The following is a 14,423-nucleotide window of genomic DNA, read 5'->3' on the forward strand; positions in this document are numbered from 1 at the left end:
ATGCTATGCATAGCTTTTCAGACATCTAGTGTTGGGCTCGGAGTGTTGCATGTTTTTCTTCGAAGAAGTCTTTTCGGAGTCACGGGATCCAGTGACTCCTCCTCTCAGTTACACTGCGCATGGGCATCGACTCCATTGTTAGATTGTTTTCCCGCAAAGGGTAAAGGAAGGAATGATAGAGTATAAGAATATAAGGAGATGTCCATGTAAATGCATCTACATATGTACAAATGATAAACTTTACTACAGGCTTCCCGGGGGGAGGGTGCATGTGAATCTGCAGCATTACATGAAACAAACAGATGTACACTGGGTAGTGACATTTTCTGTTCAATGGCATGTGTAGCTCCAAATACACATGCTATGCATGGACTACAAAGCAGTTAATCCTCCCAAAAAACAAAAAAAAACTAAAATAGTGGTGGCTAGCCTGTAGGAGTTGAAGTTGTTTGAAATAGTGTTCATAAGACAGTTTGGCCAACACTGGCCTGTTGCTTTGAAAATACATCTACACAATAATGTTTTGTAAATGTATGAGTAGTAGACCATGTGGCAGCTTTATATGTATCAGCCATTGGTATGTTACCTAAGAATGCCATAGACGCACCTTTCTTGTAGAATGTGCTCTAGAAGTGATCAAAAGTTATCTTTTTGCTTAGATATAGAATGTTTGTATGCATCTAACAATCCATCTTGCTAATCCTTGTTTTGATATAGGATTGCCTCTATATGGTTGTAGAAAGGCAACGAAAAGTTGTTTGGTTTTTCTCAATTCTTTAGTTCCGTTTACATAGTACATAAGAGTTCTTTTGAGATCTAGAGTATGAACAGCTCTTTCTGCCACAGTGTCTGGCTGTGGAAAGAAGACTGGCAATTCAATCAATCAATCGCATTTATAAAGCGCGCTACTCACCCATAAAGGGTCTCAAGGCGCTGGGGGGGGGGGGGGGGGGGGGGGGGGGGGGTTGGTGTCAGTGCTCGAAGAGCCAGGTCTTGAGCTGCCTTCTGAAGGAGAGGTGGTCAGGTATGGCGCGAAGGTGGCTGGGCAGAGAGTTCCAGGTTTTCGCTGCTAGGAAAGAGAAGGATCTTCCTCCGGCGGTGGCTTTGCGGATGCGGGGTACGGCTGCCAGGGCCTGTCCGGTCGAGCGTAGAGTGCGCGGAGGGGTGTAGAAGGAGACGCGGTTGTTGATGATTTTGGGTCCGAGGTCGTGGAGGGCTTTGTGTGCGTGGGTGAGGAGTCGGAAGGTGATCCTCTTGTTGACTGGGAGCCAATGAAGTCTCTTCAGGTGTCCGGAAATGTGGTGGTGGCGGGGTATGTCCAGGATGAGTCGTGCGGCAGCGTTCTGGATCCGTTGTAGTTTCCTCTGCAGCTTGGTGGTGATGCCGGCGTATAGGGTGTTCCCGTAGTCCAGGCGGCTGGTGACGAGGGCGTGGGTGACGGTCTTCCTGGTGTCGGTGGGGATCCAGCGGAAGATCTTGCGGAGCATGCGGAGGGTGTTGAAGCATGCCGAGGTCACCGAGTTGACCTGTCTGGTCATGGAGAGGGATGAGTCCAGGATGAAGCAGAGGTTGCGTGCGTGGTCGGTGGGTTGGGGAGTGCTGCCTAGGGCGGGGGGCCACCAGGAGTCGTCCCATGCGGCGGGAGTAGGGCCGAGGATGAGGACCTCCGTCTTATCTGTGTTCAGTTTAAGCCGGCTGTCTGTCATCCAGTTCGCTACTTCCTTCATTCCTTCATGTAGTCTGGTCCTAGCTGAGGTGGGGTTGTTTGTGAGGGATAAGATGAGCTGGGTGTCGTCGGCATAGGATATGAGGTCGAGTCCGTGTTTGCGTGCGATGTTCGCCAGGGGGGTCATGTAGACGTTGAAGAGAGTGGGGCTGAGGGAGGATCCTTGGGGTACGCCGCAGATGATCTCCGTGGCTGTGGATCTGAAGGGGGGCAGGCGGACTCTCTGAGTCCTTCCGGAGAGGAAGGAGACGATCCATTCCAGGGCCTTGCCTCTGATGCCGGCGTTGCTGAGGCGGTGTATCAGGGTGCGGTGGCAGACCGTGTCGAAGGCTGCAGAGAGGTCCAGGAGTATGAGGGCCACGGTTTCTCCCTTGTCGGTCAGGGCTCGGATGTCGTCCGTGGCTGCGATGAGGGCGGTTTCGGTGCTGTGGTTGGCCCTGAAACCGAACTGTGTGGGGTCGAGGGAGTCGTTGGTTTCCAGGGCGGTGGTGAGTTGAGCGTTGACGATTTTCTCAATCACTTTGGCGGGGAATGGTAGGAGAGAGATGGGCCGGAAGTTTTTGAGTTCGGTGGGGTCTGCTGTAGGTTTCTTTAGGAGGGCGTTGAGCTCTGCGTGTTTCCAGCTCTCCGGGAAGGTGGCGGCGGTGAGGGAGGCGTTGATGACGTCTCGGAGGTGCGGTGCGATGATGTTGTCGGCCTTGTTGTAGATGTGGTGCGGGCAGGGGTCTGAAGGGGATCCGGAGTGGATCGAGTTCATGACGCGGGTGGTCTCCTTGGTGGTGGTAGGGCTCCAGGTGAGGATGGTGGTGATGTCGGTGGCGGGTTCCGGGTGGGGGTTTGCGTTGGGGGTCGGGAAGCTGTTGTATATGTCGATGATCTTGTGGTGGAAGAAGGTTGCGAGGGAGTCGCAGAGGTCCTGTGAGGGGGGAATAGGGTTGTTTTCTGCGTCCGGGTTGGAGAGCTCTTTGACGATGCCAAATAGTTCCTTGCTGTTGTGGGCGTTGTTGTCAAGTCTGTTCCGGTAGGCTGTTTTTCGTGCGGCGCGGAGGTGTTGGTGGTGTTGGCGGGTGGCGTCCTTGAGAGCTGACATGTTCTCTTCGGTCTGGTTGAGGCGCCACGCCTTCTCGCGGGCGCGGCATTCTTTCTTGGAGTTCTTGAGGTCGGGGGTGAACCAGGAGTTTTTCTTGTGGTTGTTGGTGTTGGCTTGAGTCTTCAGGGGGGCCAGGAGGTTGGCGCAGTCGGAGATCCAGCTTGTGAGGTTGTTGGCAGCTTCGTTTGGGTCGGTGGTGCTGGTGGGTTGGTTCTGGGAGAGGGTTGATGCGAGCTGTTCAGTGGTGATACGATTCCAGTGTCTTCTTGGTGGTTGCTGGGTGTGGTGAAGCACGGTGGTCTTCTTGAAGCTGAAGTGGACACAGCTGTGGTCCGACCAGGTGAGTTCGGTGGTATGGCTGACGGTGATGTGTTTGCTGGAGGAGAAATGGGGTCGAGCGTGTGTCCGGCGTGGTGGGTGGGTGTGTTGACTAGTTGTTTCAGTCCCAGGTTGGCGAGGTTGTCCAGTAGGGCGGTGGTGTTTTTGTCGGTGAGGTTCTCCAGGTGAAAGTTGAGGTCTCCTAGGAGGATGTAGTCGGTGGACAGGAGTGCGTGAGGGTTGACAAAGTCTGCGATGTCTTCGCTGAACTTGGCACGGGGTCCTGGTGGTCTGTACATGAGGGTGCCTCTGAGGGTGGTCTTGGGTCGCTGTGGATCGTGAAGTGGAGATGTTCGGCGTCGGGGAGTGAGTCGTCGGTGTGGGTCGAGATGCGGATGGAGTTTTTGTGTGCGATGGCGATGCCTCCTCCGATGCGGTTGGTGCGGTCTTTCCGGATGATTTTGAAGCCGTCGGGGATGGCTATGGCGATGTCGGGTGCCGAGGAGGGGTTCATCCAGGTCTCGGTGAGGAAGGCGATGTCCGGGTTTGTTGAGTTGATGAGGTTCCACAGTTCGATGGCGTGCCTGTGGATGGATCGGGTGTTGACCAGGATGCAGTGGAGATTGCTTCCGGGGGGGTTGTTCTTGGCGGGAGCGGAGTGGGCCCGAAGGCAGGTGAAGCGGCAGTTGTTGCAGGTGAAGGATCCGTGGGTCCGTTTCGGGGTGGCGCGATAGCAGCCCGGCGTGCGGCCAGGGTTGAGTTTGGTGAGCGTGGTGGAGTCGTAGGTCAGGCGGGAGGCGCGGGGACCAGGGGGTCGGGCGCTGGGCGTGGTCCAGGCGCGGACGGGCGTGGTCCAGGCGCGGACGGGCGCAGACGGGCTTGCCTTAGGCGCGCCATTGGCGCGTCCGCTGCGCGGCCTCGCAGCGGCCGCCATTTAAGGGGTAGCCGGGGAGGCGGGGTTAGCTGGGAGGCGGGAGGTGAGCGGGTAGGTGAAAAAGCGGGAAAGCAACGGCGGGAAGCCTCGAGAGTGGCGAGGAGGCCTATAAACGAAAAAGTACCGAAAAAGGTACGAAAAACGTGGAAAAAACGCGGAAAACGAGGAGAAAAGGCGGCGGAGGGACGGGGGGGGCGGCGGGGACACTCGGCGAAGGCAGGCACTCGGGGTACACGGAGAGAAGGGGGGCGCGATCACAACAAGCAGGCAGCGAGGGGCACACACAGGCAAAACCAAGCAGGCAGACAGCAAAGGGCACACACTCGGGGTACACGGAGAGAGGGGAGCGCGATCACAACAAGCAGATAGCAAAGGGCACACACAGGCAAAACCAAGCGGGCAGACAGCAATAGGGAGAAGGCACACAGGTCTGGTGGCGCTGTGAGGACGGGGGAGCGACCTACCCTGGGGTCAAGGGTCGCTACCACGGCCTCGCAGCGGCCGCCATTTAAGGGGTAGCCGGGGAGGCGGGGTTAGCTGGGAGGCGGGAGGTGAGCGGGTAGGTGAAAAAGCGGGAAAGCAACGGCGGGAAGCCTCGAGAGTGGCGAGGAGGCCTATAAACGAAAAAGTACCGAAAAAGGTACGAAAAACGTGGAAAAAAGGCGGCGGAGGGACGGGGGGCGGCGGGGACACTCGGCGAAGGCAGGCACTCGGGGTACACGGAGAGAAGGGGGGGCGCGATCACAACAAGCAGGCAGCGAGGGGCACACACAGGCAAAACCAAGCAGGCAGACAGCAAAGGGCACACACAGGCAAAACCAAGCGGGCAGACAGCAATAGGGAGAAGGCACACAGGTCTGGTGGCGCTGTGAGGACGGGGGAGCGACCTACCCTGTTCCACTGTTTGGTTGATTATTTTAAGAACCACAGGTTCAAGATTTACATGTAATACTTCAAATGAAAGGTATTGCAGGTAGGTACTTTAGGACCTTTGAATTAGCAAAATAGCATATACAGTTTTCACATAAATCACATATAGCTATTTTAAAACTAGACACTTAGTGCAATTTTCAACAGTTCCTGGGGGAAGTAAGAGTTTGTTAGTTTTTGCAGGTAAGTAAACCACCTACGAGGTTCAAGTTTGGGTCCAAGGTAGCCCACCGTTGGGGGTTCAGAGCAACCCCAAAGTTACCACACCAGCAGCTCAGGGCCAGTCAGGTGCAGAGGTCAAAGTGGTACCCGCGTCTTCCGGGGGCAGACCAGGGTTTTTTTTTTTAGGGCACTGGGGGGGGGGGGGGGCACAAGTCCACACAAAGTACACCCTCAGCGGCATGGGGGCGGCCGGATGCAGTGTGCAAACAAGCGTCGGGTTTGTAATTGAAATCAATGGGAGACCAAGGGGTCTCTTCAGCGATGCAGGCAGGCAATGGGGGGGGAGGGGGGGGGGGGGGGGGGGAGAGAGAGCTCCTCGGGTAGCCACGGCCTGGGCAAGGGAGAGGACCTCCTGGGGGTCACTTCTGCACTGGAGTTCGGATCCTTCAGGTCCTGGGGGCTGCGGATGCAGTGTCCCTAACAGGAGTTGGGTTCTTAGAAGCGGGCAGTCGCGGTCAGGGGGAGCCTCGGGATTTCCTCTGCAGGAGTCGCTTTGGGGACTCAGGGGGGGGCAACTCTGGCTACTCACGGTCTAGCACTCGCAAGGGAATCCTCCCTGAAGTGACTGTTCTCCACAAGTCAAGCCGGGGGCGTTGGGTGCAGAATGTCCAGTCTCACGCTTCCGGCGGGAAACGCAAGTTGTGTCAAAGTTGCAGTCTTTGGTGAACAGGGCCGCTGTCCTCGGGAGTTCTTGGTCCTTCTAGATGCAGGGCAGTCCTCGGAGGCTTCAGAGGTCGCTGGTCCCTGAGGAGAGCGTCGCTGGAACAGTGTCTTTAGAAGTGGGGAGACAGGCCGGTAGATCTGGGGCCAAAGCAGTTGGTGTCTCCGTCTTCTCTGCAGGGTTTTTCAGCTTAGCAGTCCTCTTCTTAGGTTGCAGGAATCTGAGTTCCTAGGTTCTGTGGAGCCCTTAAATACTAAATTTAAGGCCTTTTTAGGTCTGGGGGTTAGTAGCCAATGGCTACTAGCCCTGAGGGTGGCTACACCCTCTTTGTGCCTCCTCCCGAGGGGAGGGGGGCACATTCCTATCCCTATTGGGGGAATCCTCCATCTGCAAGCTGGAGGATTTCTAAAAGTCAGAGTCACCTCAGATCAGGTTGCGTTAGGGGCTGTCCTGACTGGCCAGTGACGACTCCTTGTTTTTCTCATTATCTCCTCCGACCTTGCTGCCAAAAGTGGGGCCGTGGCTGGAGAGGGCGGGCAACTCCACTAGCTGGAATGCCCTGGGGTGCTGTAACAAAGGGGGTGAGCCTTTGAGGCTCACCGCCAGGTGTTACAGTTCCTGCAGGGGGAGGTGATAAGCATCTCCACCCAGTACCAGCTTTGTTACTAGCCACAGAGTGACAAAGGCACTCTCCCCATGTGGCCAGCAACATGTCTGGTGTGTGGCAGGCTGCTAAAACTAGTCAGCCTACACGGATAGTCGGTTAAGGTTTCAGGGGGCACCTCTAAGGTGCCCTCTGGGGTGTAGGTTACAATAAAATGTACAGTGGCATCAGTGTGTGTAGGATGTTGGCTCTGTATGTGCTATTTCAAAGTAAGGAATAGCATGCACAGAGTCCAAGGGTTCCCCTTAGAGGTAAAATAGTGGTAAAAAGAGATAATACTAATGCTCTATTTTGTGGTAGTGTGGTCGAGCAGTAGGCTTATCCAAGGAGTAGTGTTAAGCATTTGTTGTACATACACATAGACAATAAATGAGGTACACACACTCAGAGACAAATCCAGCCAATAGGTTTTGTATAGAAAAATATCTTTTCTTGGTTTATTTTAAGAACCACAGGTTCAAATTTAACATGTAATATCTTGTTTGAAAGGTATTGCAGGTAAGTACATTAGGAACTTTGAATCATTTCAATTGCATGTATACTTTTCAAGTTATTCACAAATAGCTACTTTAAAAGTGGACACTTAGTGCAATTTTCACAGTTCCTGGGGGAGGTAAGTTTTTGTTAGTTTTACCAGGTAAGTACGACACTTACAGGGTTCAGTTCTTGGTCCAAGGTAGCCCACCGTTGGGGGTTCAGAGCAACCCCAAAGTTACCACACCAGCAGCTCAGGGCCGGTCAGGTGCAGAGTTCAAAGTGGTGCCCAAAACGCATAGGCTTCAATGGAGAGAAGGGGGTGCCCCGGTTCCAGTCTGCCAGCAGGTAAGTACCCGCGTCTTCGGAGGGCAGACCAGGGGGGTTTTGTAGGGCACCGGGGGGGACACAAGCCCACACAGAAATTTCACCCTCAGCGGCGCGGGGGCAGCCGGGTGCAGTGTTAGAACAAGCGTCGGGTTCGCAATGGAAGTCAATGAGAGATCAAGGGATCTCTTCAGCGCTGCAGGCAGGCAAGGGGGGGCTTCCTCGGGGAAACCTCCACTTGGGCAAGGGAGAGGGACTCCTGGGGGTCACTTCTGCAGTGAAAGTCCGGTCCTTCAGGTCCTGGGGGCTGCGGGTGCAGGGTCTTTTCCAGGCGTCGGGACTTAGGTTTCAAAGAGTCGCGGTCAGGGGAAGCCTCGGGATTCCCTCTGCAGGCGGCGCTGTGGGGGCTCAGGGGGGACAGGTTTTGGTACTCACAGTCGTAGAGTAGTCCGGGGGTCCTCCCTGAGGTGTTGGTTCTCCACCAGCCGAGTCGGGGTCGCCGGGTGCAGGGTTGCAAGTCTCACGCTTCTTGCGGGGAGATTGCAGGGTTCTTTAAAGCTGCTCCTTTGGATAAAGTTGCAGTCTTTTTGGAGCAGGTCCGCTGTCCTCGGGAGTTTCTTGTCGTCGTCGAAGCAGGGCAGTCCTCAGAGGATTCAGAGGTTGCTGGTCCCTTTGGAAGGCGTTGCTGGAGCAGAGTTCTTTGGAAGGCAGGAGACAGGCCGGTGAGTTTCTGGAGCCAAGGCAGTGGTTGTCTTCTGGTCTTCCTCTGCAGGGGTTTTCAGCTAGGCAGTCCTTCTTCTGGTTGTTGCAGGAATCTAATTTTCTAGGGTTCAGGGTAGCCCTTAAATACTAAATTTAAGGGCGTGTTTAGGTCTGGGGGGTTAGTAGCCAATGGCTACTAGCCCTGAGGGTGGGTACACCCTCTTTGTGCCTCCTCCCAAGGGGAGGGGGTCACAATCCTAACCCTATTGGGGGAAATCCTCCATCTGCAAGATGGAGGATTTCTAAAAGTTAGAGTCACCTCAGCTCAGGACACCTTAGGGGCTGTCCTGACTGGCCAGTGGCTCCTCCTTGTTGTTCTCATTATTTTCTCCGGCCTTGCCGCCAAAAGTGGGGGCCGGAGGGGGCGGGCAACTCCACTAGCTGGAGTGTCCTGCGGTGCTGTGACAAAGGGGTGAGCCTTTGAGGCTCACCGCCAGGTGTTACAGCTCCTGCCTGGGGGAGGTGTTAGCATCTCCACCCAGTGCAGGCTTTGTTACTGGCCTCAGAGTGACAAAGGCACTCTCCCCATGGGGCCAGCAACATGTCTCTAGTGTGGCAGGCTGCTGGAACTAGTCAGCCTACACAGACAGTCGGTTAAGTTTCAGGGGGCACCTCTAAGGTGCCCTCTGGGGTGTATTTTGCAATAAAATGTACACTGGCATCAGTGTGCATTTATTGTGCTGAGAAGTTTGATACCAAACTTCCCAGTTTTCAGTGTAGCCATTATGGTGCTGTGGAGTTCGTGCAAAACAGACTCCCAGACCATATACTCTTATGGCTACCCTGCACTTACAATGGTCTAAGGTTTTGTTTAGACACTGTAGGGGTACCATGCTCATGCACTGGTACCCTCACCTATGGTATAGTGCACCCTGCCTTAGGGCTGTAAGGCCTGCTAGAGGGGTGTCTTACCTATACTGCATAGGCAGTGAGAGGCTGGCATGGCACCCTGAGGGGAGTGCCATGTTGACTTACTCGTTTTGTCCTCACTAGCACACACAAGCTGGCAAGCAGTGTGTCTGTGCTGAGTGAGAGGTCTCCAGGGTGGCATAAGACATGCTGCAGCCCTTAGAGACCTTCCTTGGCATCAGGGCCCTTGGTACTAGAAGTACCAGTTACAAGGGACTTATCTGGATGCCAGGGTCTGCCAATTGTGGATACAAAAGTACAGGTTAGGGAAAGAACACTGGTGCTGGGGCCTGGTTAGCAGGCCTCAGCACACTTTCAATTGTAAACATAGCATCAGCAAAGGCAAAAAGTCAGGGGGCAACCATGCCAAGGAGGCATTTCCTTACAGTGTGCATTTATTGTGCTGAGAAATTTGATACCAAACTTCACAGTTTTCAGTGTAGCCATTATGGTGCTGTGGAGTTCGTGCATGACAGACTCCCAGACCATATACTCTTATGGCTACCCTGCACTTACAATGTCTAAGGTTTTGCTTAGACACTGTAGGAGCATAGTGCTCATGCACCTATGCCCTCACCTATGGTATAGTGCACCCTGCCTTAGGGCTGTAAGGCCTGCTAGAGGGTGGCAGTGTGAGGTTGGCATGGCACCCTGAGGGGAGTGCCATGTCGACTTAGTCTTTTTATCCTTACCAGCATCACACAAGCCGACAAGCAGTGTGTCTGTGCTGAGTGAGGGGTCCCTAGGGTGGCATAAGATATGCTGCAGCCCTTAGAGACCGTCCCTGGCATCAGGGCCCTTGGTACCAGGGGTACCAGTTACAAGGGACTTACCTGGATGCCAGGGTGTGCCAATTGTGGAAACAAAAGTACAGGTTAGGGAAAGAACACTGGTGCTGGGGCCTGGTTAGCAGGCCTCAGCACACTTTCAAATCAAAACTTAGCATCAGCAAAGGAAAAAAGTCAGGGGGTAACCATGCCAAGGAGGCATTTCCTTACACTCCACCCCTAGGCCCTACCCAGAAAAGGCACTTTGCTAATAGACATGAACATTCAGTGAGATCAGAAAACAAATATCTAGAAGAAGTACGCGCAGGACTTCAATGGGATACCGTTTAGCAAGAGGTGCAGAAGAAAATCTGTGGTATTGTGGCATTCAGAACACTGTTTTCAGGGTTCTGAAAGACTGCTGGCTAATGTCTGGATGTTTATCACAGAAGATGCTAAAGTGACACTGTTTACAGGTCTCACAGATATTTATTAAGGGAAATTGCTATCTGAAGGTTACTGCAGTACTCCCAGATGGGTGACATGCAATGATTCAAGAAAGTAAACCTTTAGAAGTATTTTGAAGTAAGTTACCTCCATTGGGTCTTTTAAAATGTTAGTCAAACTTCTGTTCATTTGAATTTTTTTGTTTACATATTATTCAGGTTTACGTAGGAAAAAAAAGAAGGGTTAATTCAGTAGTCCCCACAGCAAGTACACAATATACTGCTCTCAGTAGATTAGAAAGCATTATCATTAACAATTACGGAATCACACTTCCTTAATTCATAAATACAGTTCAACTTGAAATCAGTAATCTGAAGGTGAATATCTCCTAGAATTATGTGCCAAAAAAGTCAACTTAATATTTAAGAACAGCTACTTGGCCAGCTTCCACATTAATAGTTTTATGAACTTACCTGTAGCTTGATCTACAAGAACACGAGAGTTAATTATGCGCCCAAATTGCGAAAACATGTCTTCCACATCCTTCTGCATCATCGTCCTTGGAAGACCACTAATGTACAGGTTGGCATCTTTGATATTTTCTGAACTCGGACGAGCAAATGACACCTTCAAAATAAAGTTTCAAATATAACTGCAAAACTAACATGCAAGGATAAGATTACATGCATGATTTGGATTATTTTTTTACAATCTTTTTATTTCTACATTGTACACAATCTCTGGGATAATGTTCTCACCCTCATAGCACACAACTCCGTTTCCCACGTCATTTAGTGAGGGCCTTACATAGAAAGGTTAAGTGGCCATTTCAGTGAGTCAAAACAATTACAGAAACACCTTTAATCTAAAATAATGCACTGCTGTGGCTTATATACCACAGCTATCACCAATACTAAGCCTTTTAAACCTATACAGAGGTCTTTAATTTCAATTAATCTCAGCAGAAGTTTTTCAGTGTGGTACTTTTTTACTTAACATTGTTGGTTTCATCCTGGGATTTGAGAAAAGATGTACGCTATCAGCAATCTACAGTGCCTGTGACACAAACTTTTGCCACAGACATGCTAGGACTCATACCTTAGCTCTGGGATAGGATTCTCTCCATTAGCTATTATGCTACCAGTTACCTGTAAACATGTTTTTGTAATTTACACTCTTCTAGACTCACTTTCTGGGAATAACTATGCCATTTAGGGGTTGGATTTGGGAGAATATGTAATTTTCTTTCCCTATGGGCATCAATTTAGCTGAAGCCATATGGCTCACTAAGACTATGACCTCACAATGACCCCAAAAGAGACTAACATTTGAACATGTTTGCATCTTCTCCCCGAACACCAAGTGGGAGGGTCACATTCAAATCTAGACGGTTCAATTTACAAACCATATTCATAAGAAACTAGTGTCTTTAGTACCATTAAATCTCTTCTAAATTCACAAGCTTGCAGAGATTATTTAGTAGTATCCTCCTTGGAAGAGAGTCCAACGAATGACTTGTGTTAGATCACTTCAAAATTATCTGACCTGTTAAGTTGCGTTTTTTGCGAAAATGTCTAATCAATGTCTTGCGTTTGGTAGAAGTGTTATTTGTCAAACATGCTGCAGCATTACAAATGTCTTAATGACATTGCCAACAAAAACTAATATCACATCTTTTTTCCTTGTAGCATAAGCTTATAGTTCAAACACAGATTTTTTTGTTTGTTAATTTATGGACTAGTTGGATTGTTTGTAAAACCCATTTTGCAATAGTACCTTTGATAAATGGAGATCCCAAGTAGGGCCCAGTGGGCAAAGGGCAACAACAAACTTTTATGACATTGCCAACAATGAAGTGCACAAGTTTGATGCTTTAAAGTGCAGTAAATTATACCACCTCACAAAATAACAGAAAAATGGTTAAGGTAATAACGTTAGCTGAGAAATGTGTCAGATATCCTATCTATTCAATAACCTATTGCAGGAAAAGGGGCGGGGTGTATGAAAAAATAAATTAAAAAAAAAGTATATTCTCACACATTACTGTCAAAATATCAATGAACATTCCGGACCTCACCTAGAACTTAAGACTAATAAGTAAGGAATATCTCTAAAAGGACTGAGAACATTCATAATATGGGTATATATTTCTAATAAGGTGATCAAAAAGGATAGAGGGTCACTGATCACCCTCAAAAAGCCTGGTAGTGGTCATCTGAATTTTACTACAGATTCCGTTTAACTTCCTATTGGCATCTATGAGAAATTTTAACCTGTTTATATGTGGATCCCTTTAAAATCTATAAAGGTCTCTTGTAAGGCGATTTAAAAGGTTGTACGGAATTAAATGAAGAAGCAAAAAGATGAATATGTGTATTGATGCATTTGAGGCAGGCGGATAAGAAGCCTACCCCGTTCAAAATAATTTAAAATTTGTGTTCAAGCAGGGTACAGGGCAGAACAAGGCAGAGATAAATCTTCAGCTTACTGGGAGACAGAACAAATGAGCAAAAGCTGCAAACCTTCATGATGGAAGCAAGCAGGCACCTCACAAAGAGACTGGCATTAATGGCTTGCAAGGGACACTACTGCTACTCAGGGAAGCTATAAGACTTTCGTAATGCAGACCAACAACTCTGGTGCTCCATTATGGTATGTGGAGAGAGGCCTCCTTAGAAACTCGTATTGGTTATTTTCGTGCTAAAATAGCTTAGCTTGAGGAAAAGGAAGTGTTTGGAGATCAGAGACTAGCTACATCTCTCCAAACACACAGGGAAATTCTAAAACAATGATGATAACATTATTTTAAATAACTTGTTTACCAGTTTTCATTGTCACTTTTATAGTGCAAATATACATATTTGTACTAGGAAAGGACACCGATAGTAATAAAGACATAACACACAAACCTTATTTTGCATTCTTGTGTCTTTCTATTCAATGCAAAGACAGATTTATAACCTACCAACAACAAATGCTGCGAGTCTCACAGGACTAATTACCTAGAAAGCACCATCCAATCTTTAGCTGGTTTGTGGGATCCAGTCACCTACTTTGTCTGTAGTTGGCATTGTGCTTGCAATTTCTCCAGAGGGTGTAGAAAACCTAATGTTGAGCAGTATTTTGTAAAGGATTACAAAAAACACCTCAGTTTGTGCTTGTGAAGCTAGAGTCAGTATTGCTTACTTTCTGTAGGGGAGCTCAACTGTAAACCATTTGAAACCAGCTTTGTTTTGTTTCCAAAAACAAAGGACTATTTTTAATTCCAGTCTAAATAGTGGTTGTGATGCACCTAGTAATGTATTCTAGCTGAAAAGGGACAGCAAAGGTTCCTACTTAAGCATGCTTGAGAGATGCATCTTCCTGGGCTCTACTTTTGAAAAGTAGGAGCTACAGTAGGTTTGAAAAGGTCTCCAAGCCTAAGCTTACAACTATCAGACCATGACATGTTATGCTGCAAAGTGATATAAAAATCTTTCCTCTGGCTGCACAAGCCCTGACCATTTGGAATAGTTCTATTCGCTTATTTATGGCACAGCTTACAATATTTAATCTATATGCATTTAGTTCAAACAGTTACCAATTTCAGTAAGCTACCTTTAATATAGTGAATTAGGGTACATATTGAAACTATGGTATTTTCCTTTCAGGATAATATTTCAGAAAACCATTTCCACAACTTAAGTAAGAATAACGTCTGATCTGTTTAGAAGGCTTCTGGAAGAAGCCAGTAGACTGACTGACATATACAAGTACAGCACAATGTTAAGTAAGAAACATAAATATGTTCTCTGTATAATCTATCCAAATTAAGCACACTGAGTGTCACAAAGTCATAATTATGTTAATTTTCCAAGCACGCACCTTTACATTAACGAAAAAGGAGGCCTAGTGAACAATAAATTATAAAAAGGAGTGCAGTAGACCAGTCCTAGTTAAATGAAACACCCAGTGGGCTTCGGTTTATTCCTAGTTAGAGACTGAGGTGCTTATGACCGTAGCTCTAAATACAATGCAAACAGTGCAAACTTTTGTCCACAACACACTTAAAAATGCGTTGTTAGAGGGCCTCCACAGTTTGCTCTGTAAGAGTGAGCTGGACTCAGACATAACATGCCACTTCATATGGATAATAGAAGTGCCTTTAAACAATCCGATGAGACATGTAACATTGCTTAACTCTAGGGTCTGT

The 14,423-nt window shown here is 49.1% G+C and overlaps 1 protein-coding gene across 1 annotated transcript in view; it reads right to left on the reverse strand.

Annotated features, from left to right (window-relative positions):
* ELAVL1 (ELAV like RNA binding protein 1) overlaps nucleotides 1-14,423 on the reverse strand; it is a 250,650-nt gene that overhangs the window by 121,628 nt on the left and 114,599 nt on the right. Inside the window, exon 5 of the mRNA XM_069216526.1 lies at nucleotides 10,705-10,858. Coding sequence (XP_069072627.1) covers nucleotides 10,705-10,858 — 154 coding nt within the window. The remainder of the gene's footprint in view (nucleotides 1-10,704; nucleotides 10,859-14,423) is intronic.

The sequence above is a fragment of the Pleurodeles waltl genome, chromosome 12 (assembly GCF_031143425.1).
Source record: "Pleurodeles waltl isolate 20211129_DDA chromosome 12, aPleWal1.hap1.20221129, whole genome shotgun sequence".
NCBI lineage: Eukaryota > Metazoa > Chordata > Amphibia > Caudata > Salamandridae > Pleurodeles > Pleurodeles waltl.